General features: G+C 46.6%; 1 protein-coding gene across 1 annotated transcript in view; it reads left to right on the top strand.

The window, feature by feature from the left end:
- The first annotated feature begins 1,204 nt into the window (after positions 1 to 1,204).
- Positions 1,205 to 14,679, top strand: part of ITPKB (inositol-trisphosphate 3-kinase B) — a 93,848-nt gene continuing 80,373 nt past the window's right edge. Inside the window, exons 1-2 of the mRNA XM_075925311.2 lie at positions 1,205 to 1,561; positions 3,845 to 5,590. Of these exons, the coding sequence (XP_075781426.2) occupies positions 4,019 to 5,590 (1,572 nt within the window). The 5' untranslated portion in view covers positions 1,205 to 1,561; positions 3,845 to 4,018. The remainder of the gene's footprint in view (positions 1,562 to 3,844; positions 5,591 to 14,679) is intronic.

Below are 14,679 nucleotides of genomic sequence, written 5' to 3'. Positions count from 1 at the left end.
TCAGTATGCGAGTTGAGGTCAACCCTATAACCAGCAGTTGGTGTTATCTTGAACTAGCTGCACAAAGGTAAAAACTGCAGTGCCTCGCATCTGCTAGGAATTTTACATTGTGATAGCCACCTCAGATTGGTTATCTTGATCTTAAATATCACCCCTTTTCACGTCCAAGAATCTGTTCTTGCTGCCAAATGAGAGCAGTGCCTAAGGCCTGCGGGAGTTGAATATGGGATAGCTGTATCGCATATCCCCCATCAGGAAGGACAGCTTTCTTTCTAGACGGACATTTAGGATGCTATCCTACAGAAATGCGGAGGGGGGGTGGAGGGGGTGATCCTACGCTAAGTGAAGTTACCACAGAGCTAAGACAGTTTACATCAGCTGAGAATCTACTCTCAGGATCCTGATTCTCCATTGCCCTGCATCTTCAGTCTCTCCCACTAGTGCAAAGTGGGTAAAACATTACTCTACTGGAAAGGTGGCAATTTGCACCTTCTTTGTATGCAGGCAAATCACCACAAGAGACAGGGCAAGGGAGACTCCTGCCTAAGTCGTATCCTCACTTGGGGAGAAATGCACCCCTGTGCAAAAGGACAGTACATCACAAGCCTAAGCACCACCTAAAGCTTCAAAACAAGATGTAAGTGGGACTGAAAAACACACTCTCCAGGAGCAGGGCCCTCTGAGGAGAGGTGCATTTAAACCTCTGAGTACTGGAATTAGAATCCTGAAACTAAGGTCATAAAACATGCTACTTAGGTTAGAGAATTATTTTGAACCTACTTTGTTTGGAAGCTTCAAGCAATATTAATTTTCTGGTATCTAGAACTATGAGCCTTGGAAACACAGCAGCGTGTGTATTAGATGCAAGCAGCAGCCTATGTAAGGGTCAGGCAATGACCCCGGGATCGTCTTTGTGAAAAAGGAACTGAAGTTGAGGTTTTAAAATAGTACAGAAAGTTACACATAGTAAGATTAAGCTGAGGAGTGGAAAAATGGATCGTGTATCTTTAACCCACAGAAGAAGAAACTTTTTTTTTTTGCTACTTAACAATGGAAACTTTTTTTTTAGTGTTTCCCTCCAGTGGTCCTTGCCAAGCAATAGAAAAGAAAGAAAAAAAAAGAATAAAAAAAATGAAACTTGTTCCGCTGAGTTCAACACCAGACAGGCTCACTCACGACTTCCTTCCTGCCTGCCTTCCTACCCCCTGCCCCGCCCCGCTTTCCTCCCTCCCTCTTTCTCTTTAATCGCACATTCCACAAACATTCAAGAAGCTGCAAAGCTGAAAGTGACAAAGCTGAACGCGCTCTCGGCAGGGAAAGGATAATCAATTAGCCAAACAACAAGGCAGTGAAAGGCAAGTCCCCGATTCAACCAGAAAGAAAGCAGCCCACTTTTTAAAACCTCTGTTACAGACAATATAGACGGCTGTGTTCTTCAGTCCTGCTCTGGATGAGGAAATAATTTCTGGAGCATTTTGTGTGGGTCTCAGTTCCTGCGGGGGTTTCAAGAGGATGTGAACTAACACCACCGTGAAATCTGCATGAGTCCCTGACATACCAGGTAAGGGGAGACTTTTAAATTCCATTTTTAACCCTTGGCTTTCGTTTAAGCGGATCTCTCTTTAGCTGGGCAGGACCGCAGGGCAAGAGGATTGGATCATGGAAATAAATAAGAGGCACAAGTCTCACAATGGCTCTGAAACGTGCTTCCCTGCAAATGCCGTGTCGAGCCGCCTTCCCCGCTCTTTAATGAGTAACTGTCGTATGGTCACCCCGTTTGCCTTAGCTTAGCTGGTGCATTGTGCTGCAGGCAGGAGCAAACTCACTGCCTTTTCAGGCCAGGAGAGCGGGGGCAGCAAATGCACGGTTGAAAAGATTCGAGTGGCGGCAAAATGCAGCGAGACTGTTTTCTGTGAAGCGTGCTAAGTGGCCGTTCTAAAGACAGCTAGTAAGAAAAACAGGGCTCGAGCGCTTTGCAGCGACGGCAAACCAAGCTGTCAGCAAAAGCGCTCCGCCGTGCGCTGCGCAGGGCACTGGCAGACAGGAGTGGAGTGTGAAGGGCGCCCAGTTTGCTCTCCCACTCTATAATAGGATGGGCACATCCTGCTGCACTTCCCCTGAACACTCTGCTATGGAGATGGGCATGGACACACACACACACACTCAGACACTCGCCCGTTTGCCCACCGTCACCACCATGAGCCAGGCTGTAACTCTAGAGTTGCATATGTACCGAGCTAATATCCAGTCCACCCCGTTATACATGTATACTGCTGCAAATTATGTCCCGAAGCTAATTAATAGTAATTGATATTAATGCACAGTACCAAGGCATTTAGCATATAGACTCACATGGGCACATAGGGCACACAGCTGCACACAGGTCCATTCAAAGCTACATATACAGCTTATGCGCGGGGCACATGCCTATAAATAAATAATTACACATGCATAAAACGCCCTCAGGCATAATTCTCATAGGTGGAATTCAGATGCTCCAAGTAGAAAAGAAGGCTGCAGTTCTAGCTACACAGACATACACGCATGCACAGAGACACATAGAAGCACACATGGCCAGGGGGTCACCCACGGAGGGAGAATCATATGCACACAAAAGCACATGGAGAAGCAGCATACACCCATTCACATGTCCATATAAGACACACATTAGACATGACTAAGAATATACAGAAGACTAATTCAAGAGGTACTTACAACAAACTTACATCACAGAGGTCTAACTACATAGGGTAAACACATCTAGATCTAATAGACATGAATCTGCACAAGGCCATACAGATGAGCACATGCGCACACACACGCGCGCGCACACACACACACACACATGCGCGCCTGACTATACAGAGTAAGCACATCTAGATCTAACAGACACGAATATGCGTGCACACGCACGCGCACACACATAATGCACCAAACCGCACAAAAGAAACACGTACTTGAAGCAGACCCTCATTTGATCTTGATATCCTAGCAGGAGGCCAGACATACACCCGCACCCCCATAGCCCAGCATCGATAAAGCCATACCGGTACTTACTCAATATTTCAGCCACAGTCTTTTAGTCCAAACTGGTCATTTAGCAATTCTGCCATAAACGTGTCATTTAGAAATTCTGTTGTGGTGCTTTATGGGAGTTGTAGTGTAAGTGCTGCAAGCCCCCATGCTCTTCAATAGGCTAGGCTCTTTGGCCAGGCTGCGAGATGCAGTGTGGCTGGAAGACGGGCCTGTAGAGGAGAGAGCAGAAAGCAGACACTGTGGAGAAAGATGTTGAGTTGAAGCCCCATTTTTTCATTGAAAAATGGTGTTGACAGGAGAATTTTGATCAGCAGATGCTAATAGAGGTAGCCCCGGCACACGCACAGATGCAGAAACACACACCTGCGGTAGGAATACATAGGCAGAAGTTATACATAGCCAGACACCTCTCCAAACAAGGAAGAGGGCACATGCAGCTGTAACTGAACCCAGAGAAATGGTCACACACGCATGAATTGGTAGACATAACATCTATTTGGCAGACTCCATAGATAGGTGCCAGTCACAATGCGCAGACCTAGGTACGCACGTGGTGATGCAGGCTGAAATGCACGGACACAATAAATCCACTCAGACACTTACGGGCGCACAGTAAGTGGCTCAGGCTCCCCGCTGCACACGCCTCTGGAGATGTACATGTACCCCTAGCACACAGCCAGCCACAGCCAAGCAGAACATCGTCACTCCCCCGCATCCTTTGCCCAGGAGTCCAGCCTACAATGCTGCCCCATGCCCAGCTAATGCCCAGGGCTCTAGGCTCATTGCTCTCTCTCTCTTTCCTCCCCAGCGGATTTGTTTATGGAGCTTTGGGCACGGGCCAGGCCAGCTCCTCAGTGCTGCTCCGGCTTCACTGGCGATGGTGCTGCCCGCGGGCCAGGGAGGCGCCCGGCTGCCCCGCAGCGGCTGACCCAGGAGGAGGAGGAGCAGGCGGCTTCCCCCGCGAGCGCCCAGGCTCAGTACTATGGCTGTGTACTGCTATGCGCTCAATAGCCTGGTGATGATGAATAGCAGCCAGGAGGCAAAGAGCGGTGGTAGCGGGAGCAAGTCGCCCCCTCCCCGGGGGCAGGTGCTGCAGGTCCCGGAGCGGCACAGTGCCTGTTACCTGCTCAGCCCAGGCACTGGGAGCCCCCGCTGGCACCGAAGGAGCTCAGCCTTCCTTTTCCCCCCCGGGGAGCAGCTGCCACCGGAGGAATCCGGGAGCACCGGGAGGCTCAGCAGCCCGAGCCCAGGGGGGAGGGAAGAACCATCAGCACCTCGCCAGCGGGAGCTGCAGCATGTGCAAGTGAACGAGAAAGTGGGGCTCTTCGAGGCGCATATCCAGGCACACAGCTCAACCGCCCTCCGGAGCCCACGGCCTGGCCGGAGGTCACCATCCCCCATGTGGCTCTGCAGCCCGCCCCCCGGTGGAGCCCCAGGGGAGGTGCCCGGGCCAGAGGAGAACAAAGTCCTGGCAAGCCCCTCACCCTGGCCAGAGGCAGAGCGCGGGGGTGGCGTAGGACTGGCTCTGGGAGAGACGGGGAGGGGGAGTGAGCACGCCAGGGTGCAGGTGTCTGGGGAGATGGGGCGGGGGTGCGGGTTCACCGGAGGGCAGGGGCCGGGGCACTGCGAGGCACAGAGCACAGGGGAGATGGAGCGGGGGAGCAGGACCCTGGGGGCACATGGCACAGAGGAGGTGGCGAGGAGCGGCGGGGCACTGGCGCAGAAGAGGAGTGGGGCTTGTGAACTGCCGGGACCCGAGGAGCGGGGCAAGTGGAGCGGGCCCCCACGGGCGCAGAAGACGGCGGTGATGGAGAGGAGGGGCAGTGGCATACAAAGCTCAGAGGTGCTGGAGAGCTGGGCGGAGATTCACACAGCACGGGGCTCGGAAGTGATGGAGACGAGGAGCGAATCCAGTGAAACGCTGGGCTGGGGGGTGATGGAGCGAGGAGCTGGGACGCACAGCGGGCAGGGCACAGGGGTGATGGAGCAGGGCAGCGAGTCCTTAGAAATTCAGGGTTCCGCCTCACCAGAGGAAGGGAGCGAGAGTTGCGGATCACGGGGCTCGGACTCTTCAGCTGCTCCGGAGCAAGGAAGGAGTGAAGAGCAGCAACGGCCCCCTAAGCCTGGCTACTGGGGGGAGCTCGGGCGCACCCCAGCCTGGACCGGTTCTGCTGAGCTGTGCCCAGCGTCTGGGAGCTCCTTGGGAGCAGAGGATCAAGTCTGTGCCCGGCTGCAGCAGGACCACTCTGGAGACCCTCAGCTGCTGGGGATAGAGGCACGCACAGGACAAAACGGGAAACCCTCGGGGGAGGGCTGCTGCGGAAGCAGCATCCCTGCTGTCATCATTACTGATCTGGGGGGTCAGGAGGAGGAGGCCCAGGAGAATCCCCGAGTGAACATGCCCATCAGGAAGCTGTCTTCCTCTTCGGCTTCTTCCACGGGCTTCTCCTCATCCTGGGAGGAATCGGAGGAGGACATCTCCAGCGACCCCGAGCGCACCTTGGATCAAAGCCAGGCCTTCCTGCAGACCCTGGACCAGCACAAACCCAGAGTGGTAAGTCCTGCCCAAAGCAGCTTCTCCTTCCCCCCTTTCTGGTTCCCAGTGCTGGCTCTAGTACTGGTACCCCAGATTCTACCATGGTTCCCTCCCTCATGCTGGGACCAGTCACCCTAACTATGACCCACCCATTAGTTTCTCCTGCACCTTGTCTCCCCCCATCCTGGAATTGGCTGTGCCAGTGCCAGACTGCTTTAGAGTGCAGAAAGGTAAAGGACAAGCAGGGGCCTCTGGCAGGGGTAGGTGGAGTCTGGTAAATGGATGCTGTTTCCCCAGATCCATTGGGAACCACTTTTCTAATGCATTATCACCATGGTTATTATAGTAAAAGACCTGACAATTGCCCTTCTTTATCTCAAGTGGGGTGATGCTTTGTTAGCCACCCTTAACCACAAAGTGAGGTGCTTATTAACTCTGATGAAAGACAAAGCCAGAGTCAAACTCTGTCACTGATTTGGGAGGAGTTTAGAATAAGTTTGCAGTCATTCAAGAGAAACTTTCTCTCTTTCCCTCACACATAAACACAAACCTCACCACTATGCTGTAAGAGTATGCTAATGTACATCAGTAACAGTATATCCCCCTACTTTTAAGAGAGATCTTGCACAACCTATTGGAATGCCCCATCTTGGAATATTTAGGCAAAATTCCTATCCAAGAACTGCAAGCTGGAACTTACCTAGAACTATTTATTAGTCTTGTAACTTCATGCTAAGGTGTGGTTCTTTTTCTTCTTGCTGGCACCAGTTTTACACTAGTATAAATAACTTCAGTGGCTTCAGAGGCATTTCCCCTGATTCATTTGCATATTTGTACATTTATTCTTCAAAATTTAATTCCAGTTGGCCATATCTATCTATCTATCTATCTATCTATCTATCTATCTATCTATCTATCTATCTATCTATCTATCTATCTATCTATCTATCTATCTATCTATCTATCTATCGGATAACAATAATGAAATCCCTAATATACTTCATGGACTCTCTGGCACTTCTCCATTTTTGGAGTAAAACCTTTGCATTTAACATTTTAATTATTTTATTTTTATTTATATATTTATTTGAGATTGGTTTGTTTGGGGTTTTTGGGTAGGCGGAGGTGTCTGTGTTTTGAGTGTCATTCTTGCAATGGTGGAAAGGCCTTTCCAAAGAGGAAGGTTTTACTATGTTTTCTAAAGATGGTGGGACTCTGGAGTCCCCAAATCTCCTCTGGAAGATTGTTCCATGACTGAATCTTCTGGACAAAACACGCTTTTTTCCTGAGGAGAATTTGGTTTTTAATGTAGCTATGGCTTGATTCACAAATTGCTTTGACATTTAATACTTGAGTCTTAAACTGTCAAATCCTGAAAGTTGTGGAGCACCCACAACTCTCATTAATTCTGATAGGAGACCAGAGCATCCCTCCTTGTTTGGTCCATTATGTTGAAACAGCCTCAGGCACATTATAGTAGAGACTCTTGTTGACTTCAGTGGTATAAGGATGAATACAATATAAGAACCTAACTGAACAGAAGGATCAAATCCCTGAAGAAAGGGATGCTGTGTGGTTTTTGCTCAGGTTGAAACACAAATGAAAAACATCTTTTCTGAGCTGCCTGTTTCTTCTCATAGCAAGGATCCAGGCCCAATTCTGTGAAGGACAGAGAAGCAGTTGGGCAGAAACACTGTTGGCAAAGAAATGAACACTGTAGATCTTTATGTTTTCAAATAGTGTGAAACACTCTGATCCATTGAGTCACTCTGTGTGCTCTGTGCTTTGTGATATTCCTCTAGCTGACAAATGTTTGTTCTGTGCATACTAGTTTTTAGAAATCTCTGGTTATTCATTGTCCATCACTGACAACTTTTATCAGCAGTACCCATCCTGCTGAACTTGTGCTGCAGGCAGTTGAGTGCTAGGGTGGATGGGACAAATCCAGCTTCCTTGAGGATCAAAATGGATTTCTGTACAAAACAGTACCTGTGGGTGAGGGGGAAGAGAGGCGGCGGGGGGGGGGGGGGGGGAGGTTTGTTTCATCCTTACTTGTTGGGCAAGCTTTTTTCTAAGCTGTTTCACTGCTGGAGAATGAGCCCGATTCAAAGGCCACTGAAGTTAGGGGAAAAGCCCCTACTGACTTCAGTGGACTTTGGACAAGCCCAAAGGTCTAGCAGTGAGTTTCCTAGGGTTAATTTGTATTATTAAAGGGCAGAGTCTGATCTAAGTCTGGTGAAACACCAGAGTAACTTCACTGACTGCAGTTTGATTACTCCAGTCTAAATGAAACCCGAATAAAGTGTCTCCTGAAAATCTGGGGTCCTGTGTACACTGGAAAACTATTTTGAAATAACTAAATTTTACTTACTAACTCCCTATTTTACAAAATTGAAATAGCATGTCCGTACTATGGGAAAGCCTCGAAATCAGTCTGAGGCAGGCTCCATTAATGTGAATATGCTATCTTGACTTAGAGCCCCAAGAAGCACTGGGGAGTAATTAATCTGAATTACTCTGGGAAGTAGTTATTGTGAAATAGTGGCACCAGAGCATCCACGCTAACACTGTTTTGAAATAGCAATTTCAAAATTAGCGTTAGTCCCCGAGAAAAGAAGGAGTACAGATTTTTAAATAAGTGGCCCCTTATTTTGAAAAAATGGGCTTAGTAGTGTGGTCGCTCCACTTACAAATTTAACCTGAGGAGGGGGGCTATTTTGAAATAAAACTCTAGTGTAAACCAGGGCTGGAGAAGGTTAGCCAGCACTTTTTTGATTTGGTGTTGTGCCAAATTATACCTACTGATCTGAGGATCCAGGTCTGGGTATCTGCAACTGCATTTAGTGATATTTGTGTGGGTGGGAAACATCTATGTGCAGATTACATTTTGTTATGTGCACTGAGGAATGTCTGGATGTGCACTGCAAGCAGAAATACATGCTGTTGGCTGTAGGCACTCTGCTAATCAGCTGGGTGGCTTTTTAATCTCTCCTAGGTAGCCTTTTGAGTGCTCAGTTTATAGGGAACATTGATAGGAAAGATTGCTGCACCTGAGAAAGAGATAGCAACAAGAAAGTGGTTTGTGCTGGAGGTATGTTCAGGATTGTATGTTTCATACTGGGTGTTTACAGATTCAGTAAACAGTAGGCTCACTTTTGTTCTTCCTTTTTGGAGGCTGTCTGGCAGGAGAACCTATCTGGGATGTCCGGCTGTCTATTGTAGTTCCTCTCTGAGGTGGGTTTTTTTTTTGTATGGTATGGCAGGCAATTTCCTTCAGGCCTTCAGAACTCATGCTGCATTGTTATTGCAGATACGCTTCTGTCTACCTGTTACTTTGCAATCTCACTCTCACACTGGCTTGTCCAACAAGAATTCCCCAAATGACAGGAAACATTAAGTGGTTAAGTTGTTTAACACAAAGAATATGGATGGGTTAGTCATCTCCTTTTGAGATAAGACACATGGAATTCGGAAGGATGTTTTCTATATACCCCTCCATTACAGACCTGCCTCCTTGACTGACTCCTATCTCTCCTGTTCCAGTCTGTCTGTAAAATGCACTGGGGGCCTGCAAGATGAATGGTGTTAGAGACGATTGACGTAGCAGATATTATTAAGGAGTGTGTTAGTGATCCCCAGTGAAATGACAGTAAGCAAATTAGATCTTTTTTCATAGTAACTCCTCCTAAGGTTTAAATAAAGTGTACATGGTGCGAGGGTTCCAGGCACTGTGGTTTTTACTGGGCTGCAGATAGTTGCTTGGGGGAAACCCCACCCCATTTGTGCAAGCTTGCAAGGCTCAAAAAGCAGTAGAGCTATCACACTTCTTAAGCAATGTTGCAGGAAGTGCGTTGTCCAGGGGAATCTGCAACCTAGTGTGCTCCGGAGCAGTGCTCCATACAGAGCCTTTGGGTCAGCAATGTCAGGATTGTGGGCAGGCTGGGGAAGGAGTGGGAGGCTGGCCAGTGGGTCCACCCGTAATGCAACACAGCTGCTACTCCAGTCTGGGGGGTTGTGCTTTGCATGTTGGGAAGAATCCCTTTCTTTTGTCCCACACAGGCACTGTACTTAGGAGCTGCATCGGGGGCTTTCTGTGCCCATGCAATTCTGGTAGAACAGTGCAGCTGCACAGGCACAGCTGGGGCATGATCAGGCCCCTGATAGGATTTCACCCTCATTAGGCACCTGATCCCCCTGTCGCGGGTTAGGTTTAACTCCCATTGTCTTCAGAGGAAAATATGGCCCTGCACGTGTTTCTTTCCCAGAGGGGCCCTATTCTCCTGCCACAGGATCTGAGTAATTCCCGCTAAAGTCAGTGGAATTACTCGTGTCTTGCAGCAGGAGACCTGGGCCCCTGCAGCAGGTTAACTCTCTCCACTGTGGCTCTTAAGCAAATGATTGCTGCAACTAGCTATTGCTCACTATCACCATGTGCTGATCACCATGGTGAGTCAGTGCTAGCCAAGCAAAATCCTTGATTCCTGAATAGCTCAGCGCCAGGGAGAGCAACACATCATGTAACTATTTCCTTTATGAAAATGAAGGCTTTAAGCCCCCTCTCTCCAGACAAAGTAGCATGAGATACCATTAGGCATTCTTGTTCTTGGCCTTCCCTTCACTAGTGCAGAAACTGAAGGACTCTGAAACCTGAAGTGTTGCAGGCACAAAAGTTGCAGCACATTTCAGACTGCTGCCTCTCTGAGCAAGCATCGTGTAATCACCGCTCGCCTAGAGTACAAAGTTTCCATTAACGTGAGCTAACCAGCGAGAGCTTTTGGAAAGGATATATGTATGATTAGTGCAGCACGGGAACTGTATTGGTTTGTGATTGGCAGGGACTGTAAAATATTTCTGAAATGAGACAATGCAGCTGTGACAAGCTGCCGCCAAGTGCCAGGCAGATCCTGTGCCTTCTCTCTTTACAAAGTGTTCCAAAGCCTTGTCTCGCAGCAGCTCTCCTGATTTGCTCCCCTAAAATAAATGTCATATTTCTATCCAAGATGTAATTTTAATGAGGAAGGGGCAGTACAATAGCAAGTATTTCCCCATGGGGTATGCTAGGGATGATGCTGTGCAGAGCCCCTGCCATGGCCTTCCCATCTGGCCATGTTCTCTAAACCTGCATATCCCATAATGCAGTGGTCTCCAATTTTTTCAAGTACAAGATCACTTTTTGAATTTGTCAGTTCAGGATCTGCCTCAAACCCAAATACCCCTTTGCCAAAGCCCTGCCTTCCTCATTCTGAGAAGATGGGCTACAGAGGAGGAGTCGGAGTGACATCAGCAGCCCTGGCCTCTGTCTCCCCCAACCTGCGCAACAAGCAGAAGGCTCCCAGAGGGCAACTCTGAGGCTCTGGGCAAAAGCAGCAGGGCAGTGTGGAGAGGGGTAGCTGAAGTGCTGGCACTTGATAGCCTCCCAGCCAAACCAGTCAGGATCACCTGCCAGAGGCTCCAAGATCTACTGGTAGATCCTGATCGACTGGTTGGTGACCACTGCCCTAATGCATTGTGACTGGGTGAAGATGCTACCATAACCTAAAGAGGGTGGATGGTACCATTTTGGCTACTCTTTCTTCAGCAGTTTTTTTAGCCAATGGAGGAGCATTCCTACTGCACCCACTCCATGTCCCACAGCATGGGGGATATATGGCACATATTAGACTCTTTTACTATAGGTCCGTGTTTAGCAGCACATTCTTTCACTCTGGTGATTTTTGAATAATTCCACGCTGAGAACATTCATTCAAGAAAGCGGGGAGGTTTCTGAGAACTCGTTATTTGGGATTCTGATTCTGTGTTGCACAGTTTTGTGACTCGTGATGCCTGCAGGAAAATTAAGATCTAGCTTTTCAAAACCGTTCATTCATTTTGGACACAGTTGTCTCGCTGAAGGCCAACCACCCACAGATCCCACTGATGTTCGCTGGAGTTGTCAGTACCTAGAACCTTTGAATATCAGAACCACAGTGTCTCCGATTGGATTTAACAAAATTGAAGCTCACCACATTTGTGGAGACTTTGCGCATTTTTACAGAACCGTAAAGTGATTGTTTTTATCAAACTGCCGCAGGACCTGTGTCATGTTTTCCATGTTATTTCTATAGCAAACTAGAACAGATATACATGCAGAGATAACATGAGCCCAGCACTTTCAGTCATTACGTGGCACTTCTGCAGTGTGTTGGCACCTCTTTCTGGTATTAAACCTCAGTTCAGCTAGGGTTAGCCCTGTATAATTATTAGAGCTCACTTTTTATCCATACCAGTAAGTGAATTGGTGCAGTTATTCTGATTTATTTCAATTAGATAGAACCTAGCTAAGCTTCCTGAGAAATATGTTAATAGTTAATAAGTACCGCAAAAATTAAAATGTGGGTGGAATTTTCAGAAGTGCCTAAGTGACATAGGAGCCTAACTCCCATTTTCAAAAATGTCTTATACACTTGGGAAACTAAGCCCTATTGATTTGCTGTGAGAGTTAGGCTCATAAGGGCCTAAGTTGTTTTTGAAAATGCCGTTGATACGCTTTTTGAAAATTTTACCTTATGCCAGCCAAATTATGTAAAAGCATAAATAGACTTTTCTCTCTGAGTCTGCACAATGGCTGTAAGTAATTCAAGAAGCTATTTAAATATTATGTCCAGGAGCTTCAGAAGTGGGTTCTTAAATCTCCAGCAACTCGTCTTGGCTTCAGTTGTGGGTATTCAGAAACTCTGACATCATAAATGGAGGCACCCCAAATTAGTTTTAAATATGGATATCCTAACTTCTCTGTACTTCAGTTTTCCCTTCTACAATATGGGCATGACAGTATTTACCTAGCACAAAGGGTTGCAGTGTGACTTTAATGGATGTTCGTAAAGCTCTTTAAGATTTTCAGACAAAAGTCTCTAGACAGCTGAAAATTACTGTTACTGGTGAGCACCAGGGTGCTCTGGCTTCATTTAGTTTTTTGTAGATATGCAAAATTAAAATCTGAAACATCTGAATGCTGTTAAAACTCAAGTTATCATTCTGCCTCCTGCAAATTATTTTCGATGCTCCCATGCATTTCTGTTATGAGAGAAAAGAAGATTGTATAGTCATTTTAAAATATTATACAGGGAAAAGGAGACAGTCTACTAAAGACACATTCAGTCCTTTCGTTCAGATCTGAGATTTGTTGCTGATCAAAAGCCAGGAATGATTTTGGGAAAAGTAGGATGTTACTTGCTACTTGAAACTTTTTTCTTGTAAATAGTACAGTAGTATCTGAAGAGCACTAAAGAATGGGAACAGCATTAACAGTCAGTTCTACTGGAGCCTTTTAGCAATGGAAAAGCATCCCATATCCCCCCGAAAACACAAACATAATCTCTGAGGTCAGACAGGCACGGCAGAAGGAATTGGATTGTAAGTACAGTACACTGTTAGCTGATCCCTGATTTAGAGAACTGATTTGCAAAAGTGTTGAGCATCTGCCATTGCCATGGGGTGAAGTCCTGGCCCCAATGAAGCCAATAGAAGTTTTGCCCAGGATTTCACCCTTGAACTTCTGCTGTACTAATGGGTGCTCTGCACTTCTTGAAATCACGCCCTTGGATGTTATAAAACAGAGGGGGACTTATCACAGCATCCACTCTGGGTGGATATGCTTGGCCTGTATAAAGACTGACGTATCAGATCCAGTGGTAACAGAAACAACTTGTTATAGGACCACAAAGACAATTTGGCAACTCTGATGTCTCTCTTGCCTTTGCGTGGTGTCAGTCAGTCATGAGGCAGGTTTTATTAATGGAGTTGAACAGAGTAGAAATCAACACAAGATTTGGCCCAGCATCTTCACATAGCCTAGTAAGCAAGAGCATGTCCACCTCTGCCCTCTCACTTGGCTGTTTTCCTGAGAATTCAGATTCAGAAACCCTGAACTATTTGTCCTGCCTTCATGTGCACAGGTTTCAGAGGTAACTATGTTAGTCTGTTTCAGCAAAAACAAGGAGTCCAGTGGTACCTTAAAGACAAACAATTTTTTTATGGCATAAGCCTTCATGAATGCTTATGCCACCATAAAATTGTTAGTCTTTAAGATGCCACCAGACTTTTTGTTGTTCTTTTGACTTCATATTCAGGAAGACATTACAGAACCCAGCTGCAATCTTCCCCTGCTATGAACTGTTAAATAGATACTCAGATACTATGGCAAAGGGATCTATGCTCATACCAAAAAAGAGACAAGATTAAGATACTGTGGAAGGAGTCTCCCTCCTACTACAGTCCCCGTACATGGCTTGGCTGTACACGACTGCCATAAAAACTCCTTGAGTGTCCAAAGGAGAATTCACCTAGTGCAAACAGTGCATATGGCAATCCTAGGTCCATCCCACAAGTCCTGGCATGGGTGGGATTATTGTGAGTGAGACGGGTTTACTGAGGTATCCATTTGGAACTGTACACAGAAACTATAGTGTTGTTTTTTTATTACTAGCAGTTCATATTTAATGGACTGCAGAGAGTGTTCAGATCTACAGCTAAGAAGGAGAAGGGAGAGGAGACAGGTTGACTTTCCCAGTGATCTGCAGACCAGAAAGATAAACCTGCAGTCTGTCTTGATATGTTTTGTGCTGATAGATTTTGTTAAATTAGAATAAAAGTTATTGCATCCTAAGCCACTCATGTTAAATGTTCTTCCAATTTTAAGCAGCATTCTTTCCAGGCTCAGCTACATTTGTTTTTATCTTCTCTATGGCAATTGATGACCTAAGTCTGCAAATGTGTAATGCTGCAGGAACTCCTGTTATGTATTTCTTCCACAGCTGTAGCTGAATCAGGGCTGTCTAATCCAATGACATGTTGTCATGCCTAATGCTTTTTTTAATAAAGTCCAGATTCTAAGAGTCAGCAAAGTTTACATATCCCAATTAATACTTTTAAACAGCAATAAGGACAGAACCTGAACTGTGGTTCTTTATTATCTTTATATATTTTTTAATCTTCTTGAGCCTGACCAGAATCTATTTGTAGGAAACCTAGCAGGATGGATAAATGTTAATGAACCAAACAAATTAATCTTTTAATAATCTCAAGTGGAAAATCCAAGGCAGGCTGGCATACAACTTAAATAAGAAACT

The sequence above is a fragment of the Pelodiscus sinensis genome, chromosome 3 (assembly GCF_052426305.1).
Source record: "Pelodiscus sinensis isolate ZL-2025 chromosome 3, ASM5242630v1, whole genome shotgun sequence".
Taxonomy (NCBI): domain Eukaryota; kingdom Metazoa; phylum Chordata; order Testudines; family Trionychidae; genus Pelodiscus; species Pelodiscus sinensis.
This window is presented reverse-complemented; position numbering and strand designations above follow the sequence as displayed.